This window comes from Silurus meridionalis, chromosome 4 (genome assembly GCF_014805685.1).
Source record: "Silurus meridionalis isolate SWU-2019-XX chromosome 4, ASM1480568v1, whole genome shotgun sequence".
Taxonomy (NCBI): domain Eukaryota; kingdom Metazoa; phylum Chordata; class Actinopteri; order Siluriformes; family Siluridae; genus Silurus; species Silurus meridionalis.
Genome location: NC_060887.1, coordinates 36,676,305 through 36,697,483, shown reverse-complemented (window position 1 = coordinate 36,697,483; position 21,179 = coordinate 36,676,305). Strand labels below are relative to the sequence as shown.

The 21,179-nt window shown below is 36.4% G+C and overlaps 1 protein-coding gene across 1 annotated transcript in view; it reads left to right on the top strand.

Annotated features, from left to right (window-relative positions):
- Window positions 1–4,726: 4,726 nt before the first annotated feature.
- The window catches only part of gad2 (glutamate decarboxylase 2), a 26,628-nt gene continuing 10,175 nt past the window's right edge, over window positions 4,727–21,179 (top strand). The window contains exons 1-11 of the mRNA XM_046847993.1: window positions 4,727–5,170; window positions 5,648–5,710; window positions 6,260–6,394; window positions 7,346–7,579; window positions 9,043–9,133; window positions 11,347–11,459; window positions 14,392–14,507; window positions 16,133–16,212; window positions 16,343–16,397; window positions 16,738–16,854; window positions 19,258–19,322. Coding sequence (XP_046703949.1) covers window positions 5,098–5,170; window positions 5,648–5,710; window positions 6,260–6,394; window positions 7,346–7,579; window positions 9,043–9,133; window positions 11,347–11,459; window positions 14,392–14,507; window positions 16,133–16,212; window positions 16,343–16,397; window positions 16,738–16,854; window positions 19,258–19,322 — 1,142 coding nt within the window. The 5' untranslated portion in view covers window positions 4,727–5,097. The remainder of the gene's footprint in view (window positions 5,171–5,647; window positions 5,711–6,259; window positions 6,395–7,345; window positions 7,580–9,042; window positions 9,134–11,346; window positions 11,460–14,391; window positions 14,508–16,132; window positions 16,213–16,342; window positions 16,398–16,737; window positions 16,855–19,257; window positions 19,323–21,179) is intronic.

Genomic DNA, 21,179 nt, shown 5'->3' with positions numbered 1-21,179 from the left:
TTTTTGCATTTCTGTGTAATAAAAGTGCAAAGTGATTTGTGTTGTGTGGTTTATGTTTCCCATCAGCCACTGCACTTCTCCGAGACGCATTTCCTCAACACCTGTTTCCCATTCACACTTAATTGGCAAAAAGTGTGTATGAGTCATGTTGCACTGTTGTCTTTGTTTTCATGATTGAGTTCTGTTTACTCTGTCCTCTGTTTGCTCTGTCCTCTGTTTGCTCAGTCCTCTGTTTGCTCGGTCCTCTGTTTGCTCGGTCCTCTGTTTGCTCGGTTCTGTTTGCTCTGTCCTCTGTTGCCTCAGTCCTCTGTTTGCTCTGTCCTCTGTTTGCTCAGTCCTCTGTTTGCTCAGTCCTCTGTTTGCTCGGTCCTCTGTTTGCTCGGTCCTCTGTTTGCTCAGTCCTCTGTTTGCTCTGTCCACTGTTTGCTCGGTCCTCTGTTTGCTCGGTCCTCTGTTTGCTCTGTCCACTGTTTGCTCGGTCCTCTGTTTGCCCGGTCCTCTGTTTGCTCTGTCCTCCGTTTGCTCGGTCCTCCGTTTGCTCGGTCCTCCGTTTGCTCGGTCCTCTGTTTGCTCTGTCCACTGTTTGCCCGGTCCTCTGTTTGCTCTGTCCTCCGTTTGCTCTGTCCTCCGTTTGCTCGGTCCTCCGTTTGCTCGGTCCTCTGTTTGCTCGGTCCTCCGTTTGCTCTGTCCTCTGTTTGCTCTGTTTGCTCTGTCCTCTGTTTGCTCTGTTTGCTCTGTCCTCTGTTTGCTCTGTCCCTCTACTTCCTCTCTCCTTAAATATGTTTATAAAGGACATCAATTAAATTTTAACTGCACACAAATATCTTAAATATAAGTTTCATAGTGTATTTTTCTGTCAGTACATTTGTAAAGATTGGGCGTGTCCCCGATTAAGGATTTACATAATCGAATCAAATCTCACTTATAGCCAACTTACAGTCATATTGTGTGTGTGTTGGGGGACGACACCAGATAGTAAACAAATGGGTAAGAAAACTTGTTTTCTTTCACACACACCACAAAGAAATATAACAAATTGACCAAAACTGCCTATAAATTGATAGATAAACAGACAATGCTTTATAATCTTTATTAAAGGAGATTAGAATAAAAGGCAACGTGGATAAACATTCGTAAAAAAAAAAAAAAAAAAAAAAAAAACATTTTAAAGTCACGATGTACTGAACATTGCACGAAGGTGAAATAAAAAGAAAATGTATTAAAAAAAAAGGATTTTGGCTAAACATAAACAATAATTTGGCTGAAAAATAAATAAAAAACTGCAGAAAGGCCACAATGCAGACAGGATTTGCTTTTCACACCTTAAATTTGACTGTTTTACTGTCATACGCATCCTCGTATATACACTTTTTTTCACATATATCTTTATATATTTTATATTTTATAGGTTTATACTTTTTATTTATCTGCCTTCTGTTTTTCTCCTCATTCTATTCTCTCATGCCGAACCGTCGTAAAAAGCATTTCACTGCATGTCGTACTCTGTATGTATGTGTATGTGACAAATAAAATTTAATTTGATTTGACTTGATAATCGAATTAAAACTCGCCTAAATCGTCTGGGTGACATCACAAGTACAGTGCAACATTGATGAAGAATTCATTTACTAAATAAATTTGAACAGAATATATAACAGAATCTCCCTGACATTGTTAAATATTTCAATCTCAATAACTGGTTCTATGTGAAATCAGACACCCCCATATAACCAAAATGGTATGATCCTCATTTCAAAACAAGATTCAATTGTGATTGGTAGTTGAATCAGGCTCCTCCTATTGAATTGAATCTTTGACTATTTGTGGTCACCCCCGAGTATAGACTCTTCCTACTGATACAATATTGTGATCAGAAAGTCATGAGTTCATATCCCACCGCTGACAAGCTGCCATTGCTGGGCCCTTGAGCAAGACCCTTACTTCTCAAATTCTTAACAAAAAAATTGAAAGTCGCACCTTATAAGAGCGTCTGCCCAATACTTTATCATTTTGGCTTTGGGGTCTTCAGTCTTTGAAGATTATATACATTCTTCACATATACCAGATTAGAAAAGAGCTCTGGTGAAAGTGCAGGGTCATTAATGATACAGCGCCCCTGGAGCAGAAGGGGTTGAAGGGCCTTGCCCAAGGGCCCAAAAGTGGCAGCATGTTGGTGAAGGAAAGGAAAGTAAAAATGTAATTCTACCACCTCCACAAATCTCCTGTACAATTTCGTGAATCCAATTTTGTGGTAACAGTTTGGGGAGAAACCACACATGGCTGGAAAAGTCAGGGGTCCTAATACCTTTTGTCCACATGCTGTAGTTTATGAGAAGTATTTCAGGTGATTTTCAGACTGTCCATGTAGAGCCGCTATTCACAGTAACCTCAGGTAGCTTCATCCTGTCCATGAGGAGCCACCATTCAAGGTAATCTCAGGTATCTTCATCCTGTCCATGAGGGGCCACCATTCAAGGTAATCTCAGGTAGCTTCATCCTGTCCATGAGGAGCCACCATTCAAGGTAATCTCAGGTATCTTCATCCTGTCCATGAGGGGCCACCATTCAAGGTAATCTCAGGTATCTTTATCCTGTCCATGAGGAGCCACCATTCAAGGTAATCTCAGGTATCTTTATCCTGTCCATGAGGGGCCACCATTCAAGGTAATCTCACGTATCTTCATCCTGTTCATGAGGAGCCACCATTCAAGGTAATCTCAGGTATCTTCATCCTGTTTATGAGGAGCCACCATTCAAGGTAATCTCAGGTATCTTCATCCTGTCCATGAGGAGCCACCATTCAAGGTAATCTCAGGTATCTATAGGCTGTCCATATGAACTATCCTCAGCAACAGCGAGTGATGAGACTCTATACAGAAGAACATCAGGATGGATCAGGCAGATCTGGAGAGCAAAAAGGATCAGGGTGATGGGAGAAAAGAGACTCCAGATTCAACCCTTTCCAGGATGAAGCCTCCACTGAAGAGAAATGCATCATTAATGCATCATAACAAAAAATAAAATACGCCATTGATGAAGAACTGAAACAGATTTGATCAAATACATAAACGGGAAATGTACATGTGTTTTTATTTCTGTCATCAGAGGAGAAAAAAAACATCACAGCCTTGTTCTTGCTTTCAAGGTCGAGTGTGTTCTGAGTGTGTTCGTGGTTAGAAATCCGAATCGCTTTGCGCGCGCACACACACACACACACACACACACACACACACACACACACACATATTGACGAACCCACTGACCCAAAAAATACATCATTACCATGTAATATAATTCAAAGGAATCGTTCAGATGTTCAGACCCCATCAGCTCAGCGGGTTTGCATTGAATTCACGTGTTTGTATAATCTTTCATATTTATATAAACACTGTCGAGCGCGTGAAAGCCGTGAAATGAGACAGCAGTTCATCTCACACTGGTGTTTAACTGGGAAAGAAATCCATCTTTATTCAAACACTCGGAATCCTGCACCGCGTTTTCCAAACCAAACATCTCCTCACACACACACTGAAAAAAAAGAACACTCACGTGGGCACATTTTTTTAACAGATCGTTTACATTATTATTTGGAAGAAACACACACACACACACACACACACACGCTCGCGCGCTCGCGCGCATGCATGTGCAATGCTGCTTTCAAAGATTTTTACATTCTTTTTTAAGAATTTTACAGAAAATGATGATAATAATAATAATAATAATAATAATAATAATAATAATAAGTCCATTAAAAATGTAATCAAAATTATAGGTGGGAAATAATAATAAAAATAAAACCTTATCGAAAGAAATTTATTATATATATATATATATATATGTGTGTGTGTGTGTGTGTGTGTGTGTGTGTGTGTGTGTGTGTGTGTGTGTGTTTGAATATATATATAAAATATGTTTTTGTATAAGTCGGTATAGAACAATTCGGATGTTTGTTTTTATTTAATAATTTTTTTCTGCATTTGTTATTGTTTTTATTTGTGTAAAATGTTTCATTGGACATTATTTAATTTAAGTAATGATAGAGAGAGAGAGAGAGAGAGAGAGAGAGAGAGAATGTGGAAATATTTGGTCAAAAATAAATAAATGAATTAATTAACGACCAGATTTTTTTTCTTGGTTTCTCTCGAAAAACGACAAATATGTAAAAATGAAATAATAATAATAATAATGATAATGATAATAATAATAATAATAATAATAATAATAATAATAATAATATAATAATAATAATAATAATAATAATGTGTGATTAAACCCCCTGTTGGCTCTGGAACCTCCACGGTGACGTGACGCCGGCGTGCAGCAGCGCCGCGCTCTTACCGCTGAACGCGCCCGCGCCCGGGGACTGTGAGGACGCGCGCTGGTGCAGGTGGTGATGGTGATGATGGTGGTGATGGTGATGATGGTGATGATGATGATGATGATGATGATGATGATGATGATGATGATTTGCTGCTGAATGCGGATTCCGAAATTGCGTCAGAGAGAATAATTTTTTTTTTTTTTTGGAGCGTGACACTAAAAAGGACACGAGAGAGGGAGAGAGAGAGAGAGAGGAGGAGGGGAAAGGAAGAGAAAGAGTGGGAGAAAGAGAGAGAGAGAGAGAGAGAGAGGAGGGGAAAGGAAGAGAAAGAGTGGGAGAAAGAGAGAGAGAGAGAGAGAGGAGAGGGAGGGGGAAAGGAAGAGAAAGAGGGAGAAAGAGAGAGAGAGAGAGAGAGAGAGAGAGAGAGAGAGAGCGAGCATCCGTCTATCCATCTATCCATCCACCCGGGCGCGTGCGGCTCCCTACAGCCGGACAGAGGGGAAGAGAGGAGAAGAGAGGAGAAGAGAGGAGAAGACGCACTGGAACCACCGAGACCCGTTTTATTTTTATTTTATCTTCATTCTTTTATTTTTATTTTTCCCCTCTTTTTCTCTCACTTTCTCCTTCACTCGTCCTTCGGATCTTTTTCCTTCTCCACAGTCTGGATGGCTGCTGCTCGTCTCCGCGCGTCGTAGAGACTTTTTGAAGGATCATATAAACGCTGGAGATTGAATTTATTTTATTGCGGTTTTTTTTTTCGTTCCTCCTGCGTCATGGCTTCACCAGGATTTTGGTCTCTGGGCGCAGAAAACGGCGGAGACAGCGGCGGTCAGAGCCCCATCACTGGTAAGAACACCGTCCTTCATGATCCTCCATCACCAACAGTGGTCATAATGATGATGTGAATGTCAGGAGAAAATCATCACCATCATCATCATCATCATCATCATTATTATCATCAACAATAATAACATCAGGCGCATGTGATAATATGATAATAATGATAATGACCAAAAAAAAGAATAATAATATAATAATAATAACATAATAATAATGATCATAATAATAATGATGATGATGATGAGAAGGAGGATGAGGATGAGGATGATGGAGAAAATTCTTCACACACACAATGTTTTCATCTCTGATTTATTTCACGGGTTTACATTCCGATATTATTGTTTTTTTTCTCACACACTTTTATTTACCTGTAACACAAATGTTTAACACTGAATGACCTTTAAAAATTCAGTGTGCAGTGTGTGTGTGTGTGTGTGTGTGTGTGTGTGTGTGTGTGTGTGTGTGTGTGTGGAAATGTCACAGCCAGAGCCTGGTGCCAAGCGGCTGCCCAGAAATTCACCGGAGGCATCGGATCCAAATTATGTGGTGAGTTCAAGTGAAATGAAACACACACACACACACACACACACACACACACACACACACACACATATACACACATACATACATACATACACACATATACACACACATTATTATATATATAGTGTTATTATTATTATGTAATTCTTTTTTTCAATTAATATAAATATGCATGCTTGGCGCGCGCGCGTTAGTGTGTGTGTGTGTGTGTGTGTGTGTGTGTGTGTGTGTGTGTGTGACTAAAGACTAAATCTGTGATAATTCAGGGCGCGTGTAAATGATTAGTGCACGAGCAAATATTAATATTTCACTTCAGTAAAAAATTAACAGGAGAAAGAGAGAATAAAAAAGAGAAAGAGAAAGAAGGGAAGAAATGATCTCGGGTAGATACATGTAAACCGTTTCATTTAAGAATCGACCAAAATGACGCATAATTATAATAATATTAATAATAATAATAATAATAATTATTATTATTATTATTATTATTATTATTATTATTATTATTATTATTATTATTATATTTTTATTTATGTTTATTCCCACTGTAAGCGTTGTTGAATGTGGGGGAGGTGGAGAAAAGCCCGGATGGTGCTGAGAAACGCCATGTGGAGAACTGCAACTGCATCACCAAACCCTGCAGCTGCTCCAAAACCAACCTGGGCTTCTCCGAGCTCTATTCTACAGGTATTTACACACACACACACACACACACACACACACACACACACACACACACACACACACACACGCCCGCATAAAACATTCGTTTCAGCGGAATTTTCCCCCAAATCTTCTCTCCAGTCTGTGTTTTTATTATCAAGCTACATTTCAATTGAATTCATTAAAATTTTGTAAAATTAAAAGTAACAAAAAATTTATATAACACAACACATGAATATCATTATTACTATTATTATAACATATAAATATTATATTAATATGATAAAAAAATAAACACAAACATTATATTATTATTATTACTGTAAAGAAAACTACCAAAACAAAACAAAAAAATGGCAATTTAATAGAAAATTATTAATATAATATAAATTACAATAATTTAATGAGTAATATAATCAGAATAATCATATTATTAAAATATTATTATTTATTTTATTTTAAATACTCGCATGTTTGTTTTGCTGCTCAAAATTAATCGTTTCATTTATTTCGAATATAATTTATGAAATTAAATATATATATAATTATTTTCTTCAAAAAACAAATAGCGATCTGTTATATTGTTACATAGTCGTGTTGTTTGTATTTTTTATTTATTTATTTTTGTTCATCCGATTTGTTTATTGTTGATTAATTCGCTGTATTTTGATTCTGAATATTGATTCGGATTATTATATTAACGTGAAATGCGGGAAAATGTTGATAAATGTATAAATTGCGGTATAATTTACTCGGGGTTATTTATAAGGGTATGTTTAAGAAGGTGATCTCCTGCTCTCTTCTCTTCATATCTTCTCGCTTGTCAGTGTAAAAAGCTCCGTCTGACCTTCAGTGTGTCTCCTGAAGGTTACACGGAAATTTCTTCTCCGGAAAACGGAAATGTTTCCACGTGTCACACATTCATTTTTGCGTGTTTGTTTGTTTATAAATTTGTTTGTGTGTCTCCCCCCCAAGATCTTCTCCCCGCGTTAGACGGCGACCTGAAGACGATGACCTTCTTGCAGGAGGTGGTGGACATTTTGCTGGCTTACATCATGGAGTCTTTCGACAGATCGACCAAGGTGATAGACTTCCATTACCCCAACGAGCTGCTGCAGAGGAATAACTGGGAGCTGTCGGATGAACCCGAGACCCTGGATGATATTCTAATCAGCTGCCGCGCCACCCTCAAATACGCCATCAAAACAGGTGAGGGGGAGAAGGTCACCTCTAAAGGTTTTTAATGTGTGCTTTTGATCATGGAGATGTATGTACGGCTGGAGTAGAGGTAGATGGATGGATGGATGGATGGATGGATGGATGGATGGATGGATGGATGGATAAATTGATGGATAAATTGATGGATAAATTGATGGATAAATTGATGGATGGATGGTGGCTGGATGAATTATGGATGCATGGTGGATAGATGAATAGTGGCTGGTAGATGAAATTAAAGGTGGATAAATGGGTAAATGGATGGATTGAATGTGGATGAATGGATGAATGGATGGATGATGGATGAATGATGGATGCATGGTGGATAGATGAATGGTGGATGGTAGATTGAATAAAGGTGGATAGATGGGTAAATGGATGGATTAAATATGGATGGATAATTGCATGGATGGATGGATGGGTGGATGGATGGATGATGGATGAATGATGGATGCATGGTTGATAGATGAATGGTGGATGGTATATGGATTAAAGGTGGATAGATGGGTAAATGGATGGATTGAATGTGGATGGATGGATGAATGGATGGATGATGGATGAATGATGGATGCATGGTGGATAGATGAATGGTGGATGGTAGATGGATTAAAGGTGGATAGATGGGTAAATGGATGGATTGAATGTGAATGGATGGATAGATGGATGGATAGATGGATGGATGGATGGATGGATGGATGGATGGATGGATGGATGGATGGATGGAAAAATTAATGGATGGATGATGGCTGGATGATTAATGATTGCATGGTGGATGGATAAATGGTGGATGGTAGATAGATTAGAGGTGGATAGAAGGGTAAATGGATGGATTGATGGATTTATTGCTTTGGTAATAAAATGGTTGGACTGGTTGTGCTTAAAACCATTAGAACATGTTTAGAGACTATTAGCAGTGTATTCATTTCAATTTATTTACATCATATTGACGTATTGATCAATTTACTAATGATTCAGAAAACATCCCTTTCCAATGTTCATTTCAGACTTTTCCAGGTTGAAGTAGATTAACTAATGCAAACCCAGACTGCTGGCTTAATTCCAAATCATATAATCAATATATTAAAATGAACAAATGCACATTTATTTTCGATTTCACACCATTTCAATAACTTGAAGGAAATTGTTAAAAGCCGCAGACCTGGAAATATTATTGGCACCCCTTAAACAGTAGGAAATGCACATTATGCTTTTTCAGTTTTTTGGTTAATTTATCTTTCAGCTCTCTATAAGCTTTGATCTTTATGGAGATTTATAGACCTGGATGCATGTATGGTGGACTTACTCACTTAGGTGGACATTGAGAAGCTGCAGTGTGTTTTGCATGACCTTCAGTAGAAATGTGGCAGTCAGTGAAAAGCAGATTTTAAAAATAAGAAGGACCATGAAGGGATTTGATCATTTAATTTTATTCTCATTGATCTTGTTATTTCTAGCTCACCCCAGGTACTTCAACCAACTCTCCACCGGACTAGACATGGTCGGCCTCGCTGCAGACTGGCTCACGTCCACCGCCAACACCAACATGTGAGTTCCTACATGATAAAGAACCTTTCTTAGACATCACCCCTCACCATATTTCATAACTCTCCTATGACGAGGATTCAGAAGAGAAGATTCCAATGGGAATTAAAATCACAGTTTAATTATATATAAATAAAAGATTTTTTTTTTTTTAACATAGTTGGATTCTGGATTCTTATTGGTCGAAACTGAAAGCAGCTTCACAATTCAGTGTTTAATTGTGTTATATTAATCGTTATCTTTTCTATAGCAACATGTTAGGACATACCGTAATTTCCGGACTATAAAGCGCACCCATTTATAAGCCACTGAATTTTACAAATATTTTTATTTTTTAACATTAATAAGCTGCACCTGTCTATAAGTCTACACTAATGTACTTTACACAGGTTTTAACTAAAGACACGTTACACGATGTAACGGGTGAAATATGTTGCGATTCCTTTAGGAGCATAACGGTATTTTGGGAATAGCCTGCCAGAAGCCAGCTCTCTCATGACCCAGACTCAACGCGTTACAACGGCTTGTATCTAAACAGTAGCCGAACAAGAAAGTCATAGTTCACTGTCTTCCTCCTTCCTTTCACAACTATTTCTCTCGGGAGTTTATCTTTTGGCATCGTTGTATGTTTAATAATCACCCGATGGAAGTTTTTTCTCCCGATGCCGTGCAGCTCAGAACACAGGTGAGGTGCGTTTTTTTGTTTCCGTTCAGAAATTTCATTGGTCTAATGTTATGGGGTTCAGTTTTTTGGCTTAAAGTTTGTGAAACCAGGAAAAACCCAGGAAAAATCCATATATACCGCTTCGTTGTTTAAGCCGCGGGGTTCAAAACGTGGGAAAAACGTATCGGCTTATAGTCCGAAAAATATGGTAATTCATGGCATCCTTAAAAGGCACCGACACACTAAAAGGCCTTTTATAGATTTTTATAGGTGTGGCTAAATTTATTTGTGTATATATATATATATATATATTACATTTTAAAAATCATTGTACAGTATAAATTATTTCCACAAATTGTTTGTGGAAAAAATACATTCTATATAGTAATTAATAATAACTTGTGATGGTATCCATAACATTTTGTACTTCATACACACACCATTTTAAAGACTCAAAAGATTTTTTTAATACATTGTTTGTTATAACATCATTCATCATGTTATGTTAAGTCATTACTTTGATGATTTGTGGGTCCAATGACTTAAAAAGTTCCTTCTGGTATTAATAAGTCATGGCTGTGATAGGATGGGATGTGAAGTGATGCCATGTGAAGGAATGGGATAATAAAAGAGCTTTGTGGATGGATTTGGACTGTAGTAAATGTCAACAGTCTGCTACACAGACTCAGGACTACAGTGTGCTTCTGATCACTATCACTGCACCTCAACATTGTTTATATGTAATTAATGGACATTCAGTGCAACCCAGACGAGGATGGTTTTTCCCTGCCACAGTCACCACCGGCTCGCTCATCAGGGACAAACTTACACTTATAAAGAACATCTTTTTCATTTTTATCACCACATTATCTGTGTAAAGCTGCTTTGAGACAATGTTCATTGTTAAAAGTGCAATACAAATAAAAATGAATTAAATTGAAAATGTGATGTGGTGTGATGGGATGGGATGGGATGAGCTGGGATGTAAGGTGATGTTGTGAAGGAATGGGATAATATGTGATGTGGTGTGATGTGACTGGATAAGATGGGATGGGATGTGGTGTGATGGGATGATGAAATGGGATGGGATTGAATAGGATGATGTGATGGGATGGGATGGGATGGGATGGGATGGGATGGGATGGGATGGGATGAGATAGGATGGTATGTAAAGTGATTTAATAGTATGGGGTGTGAGGTGGTGTGATGAGATGTGATAGAATGGAATAATATGTGGTGGGATGTGAAGTGATATGATGTGATGGATATGATGGAATGTGGTGGGATGTGATGGGAGACAAAGTGATGTCATGATGTAATAGGATGCACTTTGATGTAAAATGTGAAAAGCGGTATCTCAGGGCTTAAGGTGTTGAACTTCTGCTGAGAAAGTCACAAGTTCAAATCCCAGTACGACCACATTGTTACTGCTGGGACTTGAACAAGGCTCTTAACCATTCAACTGCTAATATGTATGAATGTAATAAATGTAAGTCACTGTTTAAGGACATCCACTTCCCTTGTTGTAAATGTGATTTGGTGTAATTTACAGGTTTACTTATGAGGTGGCTCCTGTGTTCGTCCTGCTGGAATACGTCACGCTGAAGAAGATGAGAGAAATCATTGGTTGGGAAGATGGTCGTGGAGATGGCATCTTCTCACCAGGTATGATTAAGCTCTTTTACAGATATTGATATAGAATTATGGGTGTATTGTTGATAAATCAGCTTTAACATTTCAAACATCGAGCAGAGAACCAGGAGAAGTTTCTGCATTAGAAACATTTCCTTATGGTATTAGAACTAGGTCAGGATCTAAGAATAAAATAAAGCTATATGCTTGATATAGATAACAAAATATATATATATTTTTTTAAGTTATTAAAATAAATAAATAAATGGCCGGCCAGTTAGTATCAGGCTCACCCATCCAGTAAGCTTGACGAGCGCTTTCTGCCTCCACACCGGGGTCTGCCCCTTCTTTTTTTTGTGACGTTTACCGAGGTGTCCAGGTCTTGGGTGAAGCCTTATTCGGCCCACCTTTAAAAAAAATAGAATATAACGAAACACAACCCTGCACTTCCGGCATCATGAGGTGCAAAATGCAGAGCGTTGCGACTCCCACCCCTGCTAAGGATTCTGTGCAATGCTCAAAGCTAAAACCCTGCACCTTCAATAGAGAAGCTTCAGCCAAAAAGTCCAGGACAATCCGGGGACTCCCCTGGGAAGGGGTGATGTGCACCTCAGTATAGGGTGCTCACCCCTACCGGTGCCCTCAGGGGAGCTGGTCAGTTAACCCTGCCACACTGCCCTCACTGTTTATGCCTGGTACAGCAGCAGACTTGGATGGTTCGCCACCTCTCAGGAGGCCCCTAGAGCTGCACTGGGGCGTAGCTCCGGCTCTAAGCACGCCAGAGGTCAGTATTGAGAGACCAAGTCCCTTTACAGACTATCTAGCAATCTGACAAATGTGTCTTGATGTGTCCTGTGAGTCTCATCCGCTCCGGTTCAACAGGGTGTATCCCACCCTGGTGGGGCCTGAGCAGGCTCTGGTCATGAAACATAGGAAGTTCCTGAGGTTTGCTTTTGGGGACGAAGCTTACCAATACCAGGTCCTTCCATTTCATCTTGCCCTCTCACCCCGCACTTTCACAAAGTGTGAATGCGGCACTGACCCCGAGACTTCAGGGCGTCTGCATTTTAGATTATATCAACAATTGGTTAATACTGGCTCAATCGGAACAGCTGGCAGTCCGGCAGTCCGGCATCGAGATGTCATTCTTGCCTACATGAGGGAGCTGGGGTTAAGGCTTGGGTATGTTTCCAAGGTACCCTCGGTCAGCCCACAACCTGTTATTCTCCAGGCATTCTTCTACTCCTTTTTTCCAGGCCCCAGACCAGGAAATGCTGAACCAACTGTGTCCGGGGTGAGCACTGGACATATACATCTACAGAATGTCTGTGGAGAAAGTCTGAGCAACTGTACTCAGCAAATTGGTTGTGAATCCCATTTCCTCCTCCTACGAGTCCTCTGGTTGCCCTGCTCCTTTTGGGGTCAGAGCTCACTCGACCCGGAGTGTGGCAGCTTTTAAGTCTTTGTCCTCTGGAGTTTCTCTCTAAGACATCTGCAACGCTGCGGGCTGGTCCACCCCACTGACCTTGTCAGGTTTTTAGCCTTAACCTTAGTGCCAATCCTGGCCCCTCAGTCCTTCGACCTATCTATGTCCATTCACACTAGGCAGGGACTGGTCAGTCTGGCATGATTGAACTCTCGTTCATAAGGCGTTGTTGACTCGTTCCCTCATGGAACCAGGGTTACATTACTAACATAGAGATGTTTAGTAGGCTAAAGAGGTTAGACGGTGCTTGTTCTTATAACATGAAATGTTCCATCGGCACAATTTTAGGATTGTGGGCAAGAGTCTGCTGTTCCAATGAGGTCAACAATAATATCGGGTTATCAATAATATCTAGAGTAAAAATGCATATTTAGAGTATTTTGTGTGTGTGTGTTTGTTTTTTTAGGCTGTGCTGGAGTTTACTATGGTCTTTGATTATGATGACTGCTTTCCTAATAACTGATGCTCCCGCTGTCATACATATATACTGTAACATTATATATTACGGTAAAATTTTATTATTGTTAAATTATTAACCCATTACAATATTACAGTTGGTAGGCTAGGAAATGTCTCAACTTATGATGGGGTACCTGTACAGAACTGTAAAAGGACATCTGGCAAAATCATCTGGCAAAATCAGTGTAAATGTGTCATTTTCTATCTGTATATCCCAATAATTCAACATTTTGGATTGAAGTCCCTCTGTGTGAACTACGGTGGCATCAAAAATCCCCTAATTAGATTATGGCGTAGGATGACAGCAATCTCATGGAACTACAAGCATCAAAATCATTAGTGGTGATAATAAAATATAAAGCATACATTAAAGAATGTGAGATTATTTTCTGATGAATGTTTCTGAAGCTGTTTCACCAGATTTATTGTTAGAAGAACCTTATATGATTAGAAGAACTTTACATGATTAGAAGATCTAATCTAAGATTTATATGATTTGTCATAATGCTGTTTCTTAAGGCTTGAATGACCGAATCTTGAAGAAACTCTATAATGACGGTGTCTGTTACAGACTTTAACCCAAATCTAAGTCTTATACAATACAAGCTTTTGCAGACTCGCAGTGACTCAGTTGTTCGTTGCACTACCACACCTTCAGGACACGCGCTTCTTCATGTACATCTTCTCGCATCTTGATGGATCGTGGTTGAGTCGAGCGTAGGCTTGCAGGGAGCTCAACTTTAAACAAGGACCAACATTAACATGATGCAATTGAGGGCATTGCAGTCGTTTGTACAGGCAAACAGAAGCGCTTACAAGCCTGCGTCCATCGTGTGGACACTAATGTAATGCAAACAACATTTCACGCTCTGTTTCCCTAATCGCTGTAGTGCTACAGGACGTCGTTAATATGTAAGACTCGCTCTTAGCATGACAACCATAAGCCATGGAGAATCGTGCAGTCGGTTAGGATGGTGACCGGGTGCAGGCTTGTTTTTGAAATGCTTCATCTTCCTGCAGGTGGTGCCATTTCCAACATGTACGCCATGTTGCTGGCTCGCTACAAGATGTTTCCTGAAGTCAAAGAAAAAGGGATGTCATCAGTGCCCAAGCTGGTGGCCTTCACATCTGAGCATGTACGGCCATTTTATCCTGTCTTCTCAATTATTTCTGTTGTTATTTTGACCATTCAGAGCATCAGGTTGAGCTGCTGATTTTTTTTCATATTGCATGCACTTGCTAGTGCTTGCTTTTCACACCAGTGTAATGGAGGACAGCTCTATTTTGTGTAATGGTCTCTATAATCTGAGTTACACCACTTTATTAGCTCTTTCTTTATTAATACTGCTGTGAAATATCGCAGAAAAAACTACTCTTGATCTTTAGTTCAGCAGATACTTTAACATTTACAGCACTTTGCTAAGACACTTATTACATGTAGACAGTGTTTCAATCAATAAACAAATATATTTTTTTGATGAGAATGATCTCAGGAGAATAACCAGACAAGTTAGCTATGGTAATTCAAATAGCTACTCTTTAAAACCGTGGTGAGCTGAAAAGCAGAATGTATTCAGTTAGCTAGATGAAGAAGCTATTTTTTTTTTTTTAACTACAGATCATTAGCTCATATAATCATTATTTATATATATATTTATTTCCCAAATTTAATTGAATTAAACCTTTGTTTATTTTATTGTATTTTATTGTATTTTTTATTGTATTTTTTTTTATTATATTATATTTTTTATACTTTTTTATTCATTAAATTCTATCATATTTCTATTTGCTTATCATTTAAATACACTGTAATGTGTTTCTGTTCTATACTATGCTTTTTTTAATCATTCTGTTTTTACATTCTTATGTATTGTTTTGTTCTTTCATCATTGTATTCTATACCATATTTCTATTCTATTCTATTCTATTCTATCTAAAAATTCTCATTTGTAACTTTCTATACTTAAAATAAATTCAGTTGTCAGTTTGTTTATTTAAATTTTTTTTAATTTGAACATATTCTATACATTAAATAGTTTTTCTTTTCATTTCTTTTATTTTCTATTTTCCTTTTCTTTTCTGGTGTATTTTTCTTTCATTTTTCTTTCATTCGATTGTATAATTGACTTTTTTTATAATTCTATTCTATTCTTGCTACAATTTGTTTTTGTTCTATTCAAAATTCAAAAAAAGTCTATGAATTTTTTTGTGTTTTATTTTTTTATATTCTACACCTAATATAGGTTATTTCGGTTCTATTCTGTTTTATTCTATTAATCCATTGTTTAATCATTCCATTTTATAATATTTTGTCATTTCTTCCATACATAATTGTACATTTTTTTTTAGTTTTTGTTGTCAGTCTTTTTAATTGTATTCTGTTTTATGGTTTCTTGCAATCATCATTGAATTCTATTGTTATACAGGCTCTTTTTATTGACTTTCTTTCTTTCTTTCTTTCTTTCTTTCTTTCTTTCTTTCTTTCTTTCTTTCTTTCTTTCTTTCAATTTTTTTCTCACTTACTGAATCAAAAATCTTTCTATTTGCTTTACTCTTTCCTTTTTCTTGACTTGTGGTACCCACCTTTTTGTAGGCTCTAAAGCTCTGTTGCTCTGTAATAACAGATAATCTCAATTTCAATACAAATAACATTTCTCATTTCATTTGCTTAATTTGGTCATTTTGTTTATTTTAGCTCAGTCCTTAGTCCTCAGTTAAATCCATCTAACTTCTGACTGAAATACTCTGTTCTTCATTTCAGAGTCATTTCTCCATCAAGAAGGGAGCTGCAGCTCTTGGAATAGGAACAGAGAGCGTGATATGTATCAAAGCTGATGAGAGGTGAGTCTGGATATTCCATAATGCTGTGTTTGTGTGTATGGCTGGAGAACTGAGGAACACACACTCGCACATGCAGTAATGACAATCACACATGGATCCAACCGTAAAGTGGTGCTTTTGTCTCTGACAGAGGAAAACTGATCCCTTCTGACCTAGAGAGGAGGATAGTGGAGGCCAAGCAGAAGGTAATGAAAGTCTGACACGCACAAACAAACACACACACACTTTCAATCAAACACACACACACACACTCACACACCCATAACAAATGTATAAATCTGATTCATCAGTTTGCACTTTGTCTGACCTTTACAGCTTATTCTTTTCTTTTATTCTATTTTCTTCTATTCAGTTCAAATCAATCTGTATCATATTCATTATTATTATAATATTAATATTACTTCATTCTATCTCATTTGATTTTTTTTTCCTTAATTATTATCCTTCCTTTTTTCATTATATTTTCTTTAATGTTCTCTATTTTCTAGCTGTGTAATATTCTGATCTGTTCGGATCTTTTCTTAGGGTTATGTACCATTCTTTGTAAGCGCTACAGCTGGAACTACAGTGTATGGAGCATTTGATCCTCTGATTGCAATCTCAGACATCTGTAAGAAGTATAACATTTGGATGCATGTGGATGTGAGTACAAAGCTGATGTGGGGAAATGTAAGATCATGTAATGACTTTTTTGTGATAGGATGATTATGTGATGATTGTGCACTGACAGTGATTGTGAGTTGATGTGGTAATTGTGTGATGACATTCTGATGTGAGATCATAAATACAATAAAATATATAACAATTTTATAAAATTTAAAATATAATACAATATATAAAATGGCTCCTTGGTTAAATAATATATAAAATAATATTTTATATTATTTTATAAAAATACAATTGAATAAATCAAATTATTGTAATATACTTTTTATTATATTGATTCAATTAAGTAAGTACATTTTTACAAATTAAATTGATAGAATAAAATTAATTAAATTTAAATTTAAATTAAAAAGTTTACATTTGTTAGACTCCGGTTCCCTGGTGGTCTAGTTTTTTTACATTTGTTAGACTCTATTTGTGTAATAAAGATCTATCACTAGCATTAGCCACTTGCCACTTTCTAGCGTTTTCATTTTCATTTTTATACCCCTGGCATTGTTGTGTGCTTTCAAGTTTAATAATAAAAAAATTAAAAAATTTGCTTAAAGTGCGAGGCAGAGACTAAACAAAAGTGCGGTCCGCCACTTAATATGTTCCTGAAGAAACTCAGATTTTAACTCTGCTCCGCACATATAAAGGATTGCATTCGGTACCTGTTCTCGGTACACCAAAAGCCCTGTACCGGAATATTTTAATACGAATACATGTACTGTTACATTAAATCAAAATACAAAAGAAAAAAAGAAATATATATATATATATATATATATATATATATATATATATATATATATATATATATATATATATATATATATATATATATATATATTAATGTCTTCAGCCTCCAGAGTATATAACACACACACACACACACACACACACACATATATAATAAGAGCAATAGCTAGTAATTTGTAGTTATTAAATTCAATTATTCCTTTCAGATGAGTAATTTATAACGTTTATTTCACCTCAAATTAAACGATTAAGTAATAGAACATCTTTATCTCTAATAATATTTGTCAAATTGATTATACATATATTTTATTTATTTTTTATTTTTATGTGTGTCTGTGTGTATGTGTGTGTACATATATGTAAATATATGTATTATAATTCTTAATTTTCACGTTATTTATTTTTGAAATTATTGCTTCTCCGTCAGTGTACATGATCAAATGCTGCTTTTTAAAATAAATAATTTTCTTTATTACAAATAAAAATGTTCTTTTACTTCAACGTTTAATTTTAGGTGAATTGAACGTTATAAATGACTCATCTGAAAGGAATAATTGAATTTAATAGCTACAAATTACTAGCTATTACTCTTATTGTGTGTGTACGTGTGTGTGTGTGTGTGTGTGCGTGCGTGTGTGTGTGTGTGTGTGTGTGTGTGTGTGTGTGTGTTCTATACTCTGGAGGCTGAAGACATTAATAGCAATGGTTCTTTTTAGCCTGTGGCCATTTCAGCAATTGTGACTGACACACACTCACACACACACACACACACACACACACACACACACACACATTGCACATTACAGTCAGCACAAATCATCAGATGGTGGCACTTATATATTTTGTATATTAGACACTTTTAAATTGTTTCTGTCTGAACGTGCGAGAGGTAAAATATCTGAACCCTCATATCTTATACATTTTCCATTCAAAACCATGAATATTGTACTTTTTACTAAAATATCTCAGAAAATTCTTCAAAAACAAATTCTTTGCAAAATTCTAATTATTGCCAATCACAGTCATCTTCCACACTCATTCAGTTGGTCTGGATTTTTAGACGTTCTTGATATAAAATATTGTATATTTGTAATCGAGCTCCCAAACTCTATAGCAGGTTCACCTGGAAAAGTCGGATAAATGCAGTATATGGACAAAAGTATTAGGATTTGCACTTCCACATTTCTCTCCTTAAGACCATACCTACCCATCACCTCCTCATCACCTTTGTTCCCTTCACCTACATACCCATTATAGTCTGCCCCAATCACCAATCATTCATTCCTTCTACCACCTTATCTAATTCACTCCAGAATTTTTCTTTCTCCTCCATCTCCTCACCTCCACTACACTCTTACTGTACTCTCTCCTGAAGATAGAGTAGAGTAAGACTGTTTGACTCAGTGTTGTAATAGGGCCACCAGCGCAACCAATAGGAACTGTGATATATACTGTATATGCACATTTTGTAATACCAGGCAGCTGTGGTTTGTACTGAAACACTCCAGAGCTGTGGGCAGGCAGTGAAATGCACGCTGTGACCTTCAGCACATTTGGGAGTTAAGTTGTTCTCTGTGTTTAACAGAGTCTTGTTATCCATGTGCTGGAGTGTGTTAACCTCCTGGGTTTTGTCTGCAGGGTGCCTGGGGAGGGAGTCTGCTCATGTCCCGGAAACACCGATGGAAACTCAATGGAGTTGAAAGGTCAGCTCTGCATTCACTGCTTACATCAAACACTATAAATCATCAACACAATTCCTGTACCCACAAAGTGTAATAACATTATTTACCACTGAGCAGAAAATGTCGAACCATTATTTATTTCTTACTAAACCATCTACTAATATATACACACCTTCACGGAGGGGAAGTGTGTTACTTTTATTATATACAGGAACTAGAAACTTTACGTCTAGCTGTTAAAGGAGACAATCGTGACATTGCTATTTTTTGATCAATTGTTATGCAGGGAAAATTGCTAATAATAAACTAAATGAAAATAAAAAAATTTGGGATATGCAGTTGCTGGAAAATCTCAATAATAATAACAATAATAATCGTTATTATTATTATTATTATTATTATTATTATTATTATTATTATTATTATTATTATTTTAAGCAAAGGACCATTGTGAGAAATTATTTTTGATCAACATTTTTGTTAAAAAAAATTAAATGTAAAATAACAGTTAAAATAAATTAATGAATAAATAAAACATTAATAAAATATAATAAATTAGGGCCCATTGGGTGATATTATTATAACCTTTTGATGAAAAACAAATATAAAAAAAAAGATACTAATCAAATTGTATACGAGAATAAAATTAAATAGTAAAAGAAAATAAAAAGAAATAAAAGAAAATTAAAATAATTAATATTAAATAATAATAATAGTAACAATAATAATAACAAAAATAATAACAACCATAATTGTTATTATGGTTGTTATTATTATTATTATTATTATTATTATTATTATTATTATTATTATTATTGTTACATCAGTAACTCAGAGCCTGTTGTGTGATATTATTGTTGGTTTGATATAAATTGTACATTTGGATTTTTCCCCTAGATGATCATTGACAGTGTTAATGATTGCTTTGATATTCTGCTGCTTTTAAAAACGATTGGATTAGACATTAGCGTTATCTTTATAGCGCTAACATGTCTGGAATAAATCTACATCGATGCAGTCTCAAGCCTCAGGGAGAAATCTGACTTTATTTGATGTCAAATGCTTGATGTGGGTTTTTTCTCCTGCTGAGACGTCAGTGCCTGCGGCCGAGCCGTTGTGTTTAACCTCCATGACTTTCAGGAGAACAAAAGCAGTGTATAATTCAAATCATGTGACGAGAAAACATTTACTGTAAGCATGTGTGCTGGACCTTACTGTACATTAACCCTACTGCTCACACCACTTTCTATATTTTATATATTTACTTGATCTTTCTCAAAACTCCACACTTAATTTCACACATTCAATTTAACATTTAATATTATTGCTGCTTAGCATAATCAAATAGTATATATAATGCTATTATATTATATATTATAATATATAACATATAAAATCTTTTTAGTGGATAATGATGTCTAATATAATGATGTCAAGTACTGCAAAATCAGCTACAAAATAGAAACATTTAATCAATCCACAGATAAATACATTTTATTCAGTTGCATTTGTCAGATCAGAAAACAACAAAAACATTTATTAATACTGTCCATTAGGTTTTTGCATGTGATGAAAGCGAAGACGAATGCAAATGCAAAATGATTTAATAAAGCACCCTCGTACAATACAAACCCAATGAAACTTAACACAAACCTGGAACATGGAACATGTGTACAAAAACGATCAGTAACAAACATCGACAAAATATTTCGGATATAGGTGTAAAAACGTGTGACATGCTTCTAGCTAATGGGAAAGTTCCCGATTTTCTACTGTATATACAGAGAAAAGTGAGTGAACCCCTCACATTTCAGCAACCATTGTAGTGTATCTTCTAGGAGACAATACTGTACGCTATATTTTAGCGTAGTCAATGTG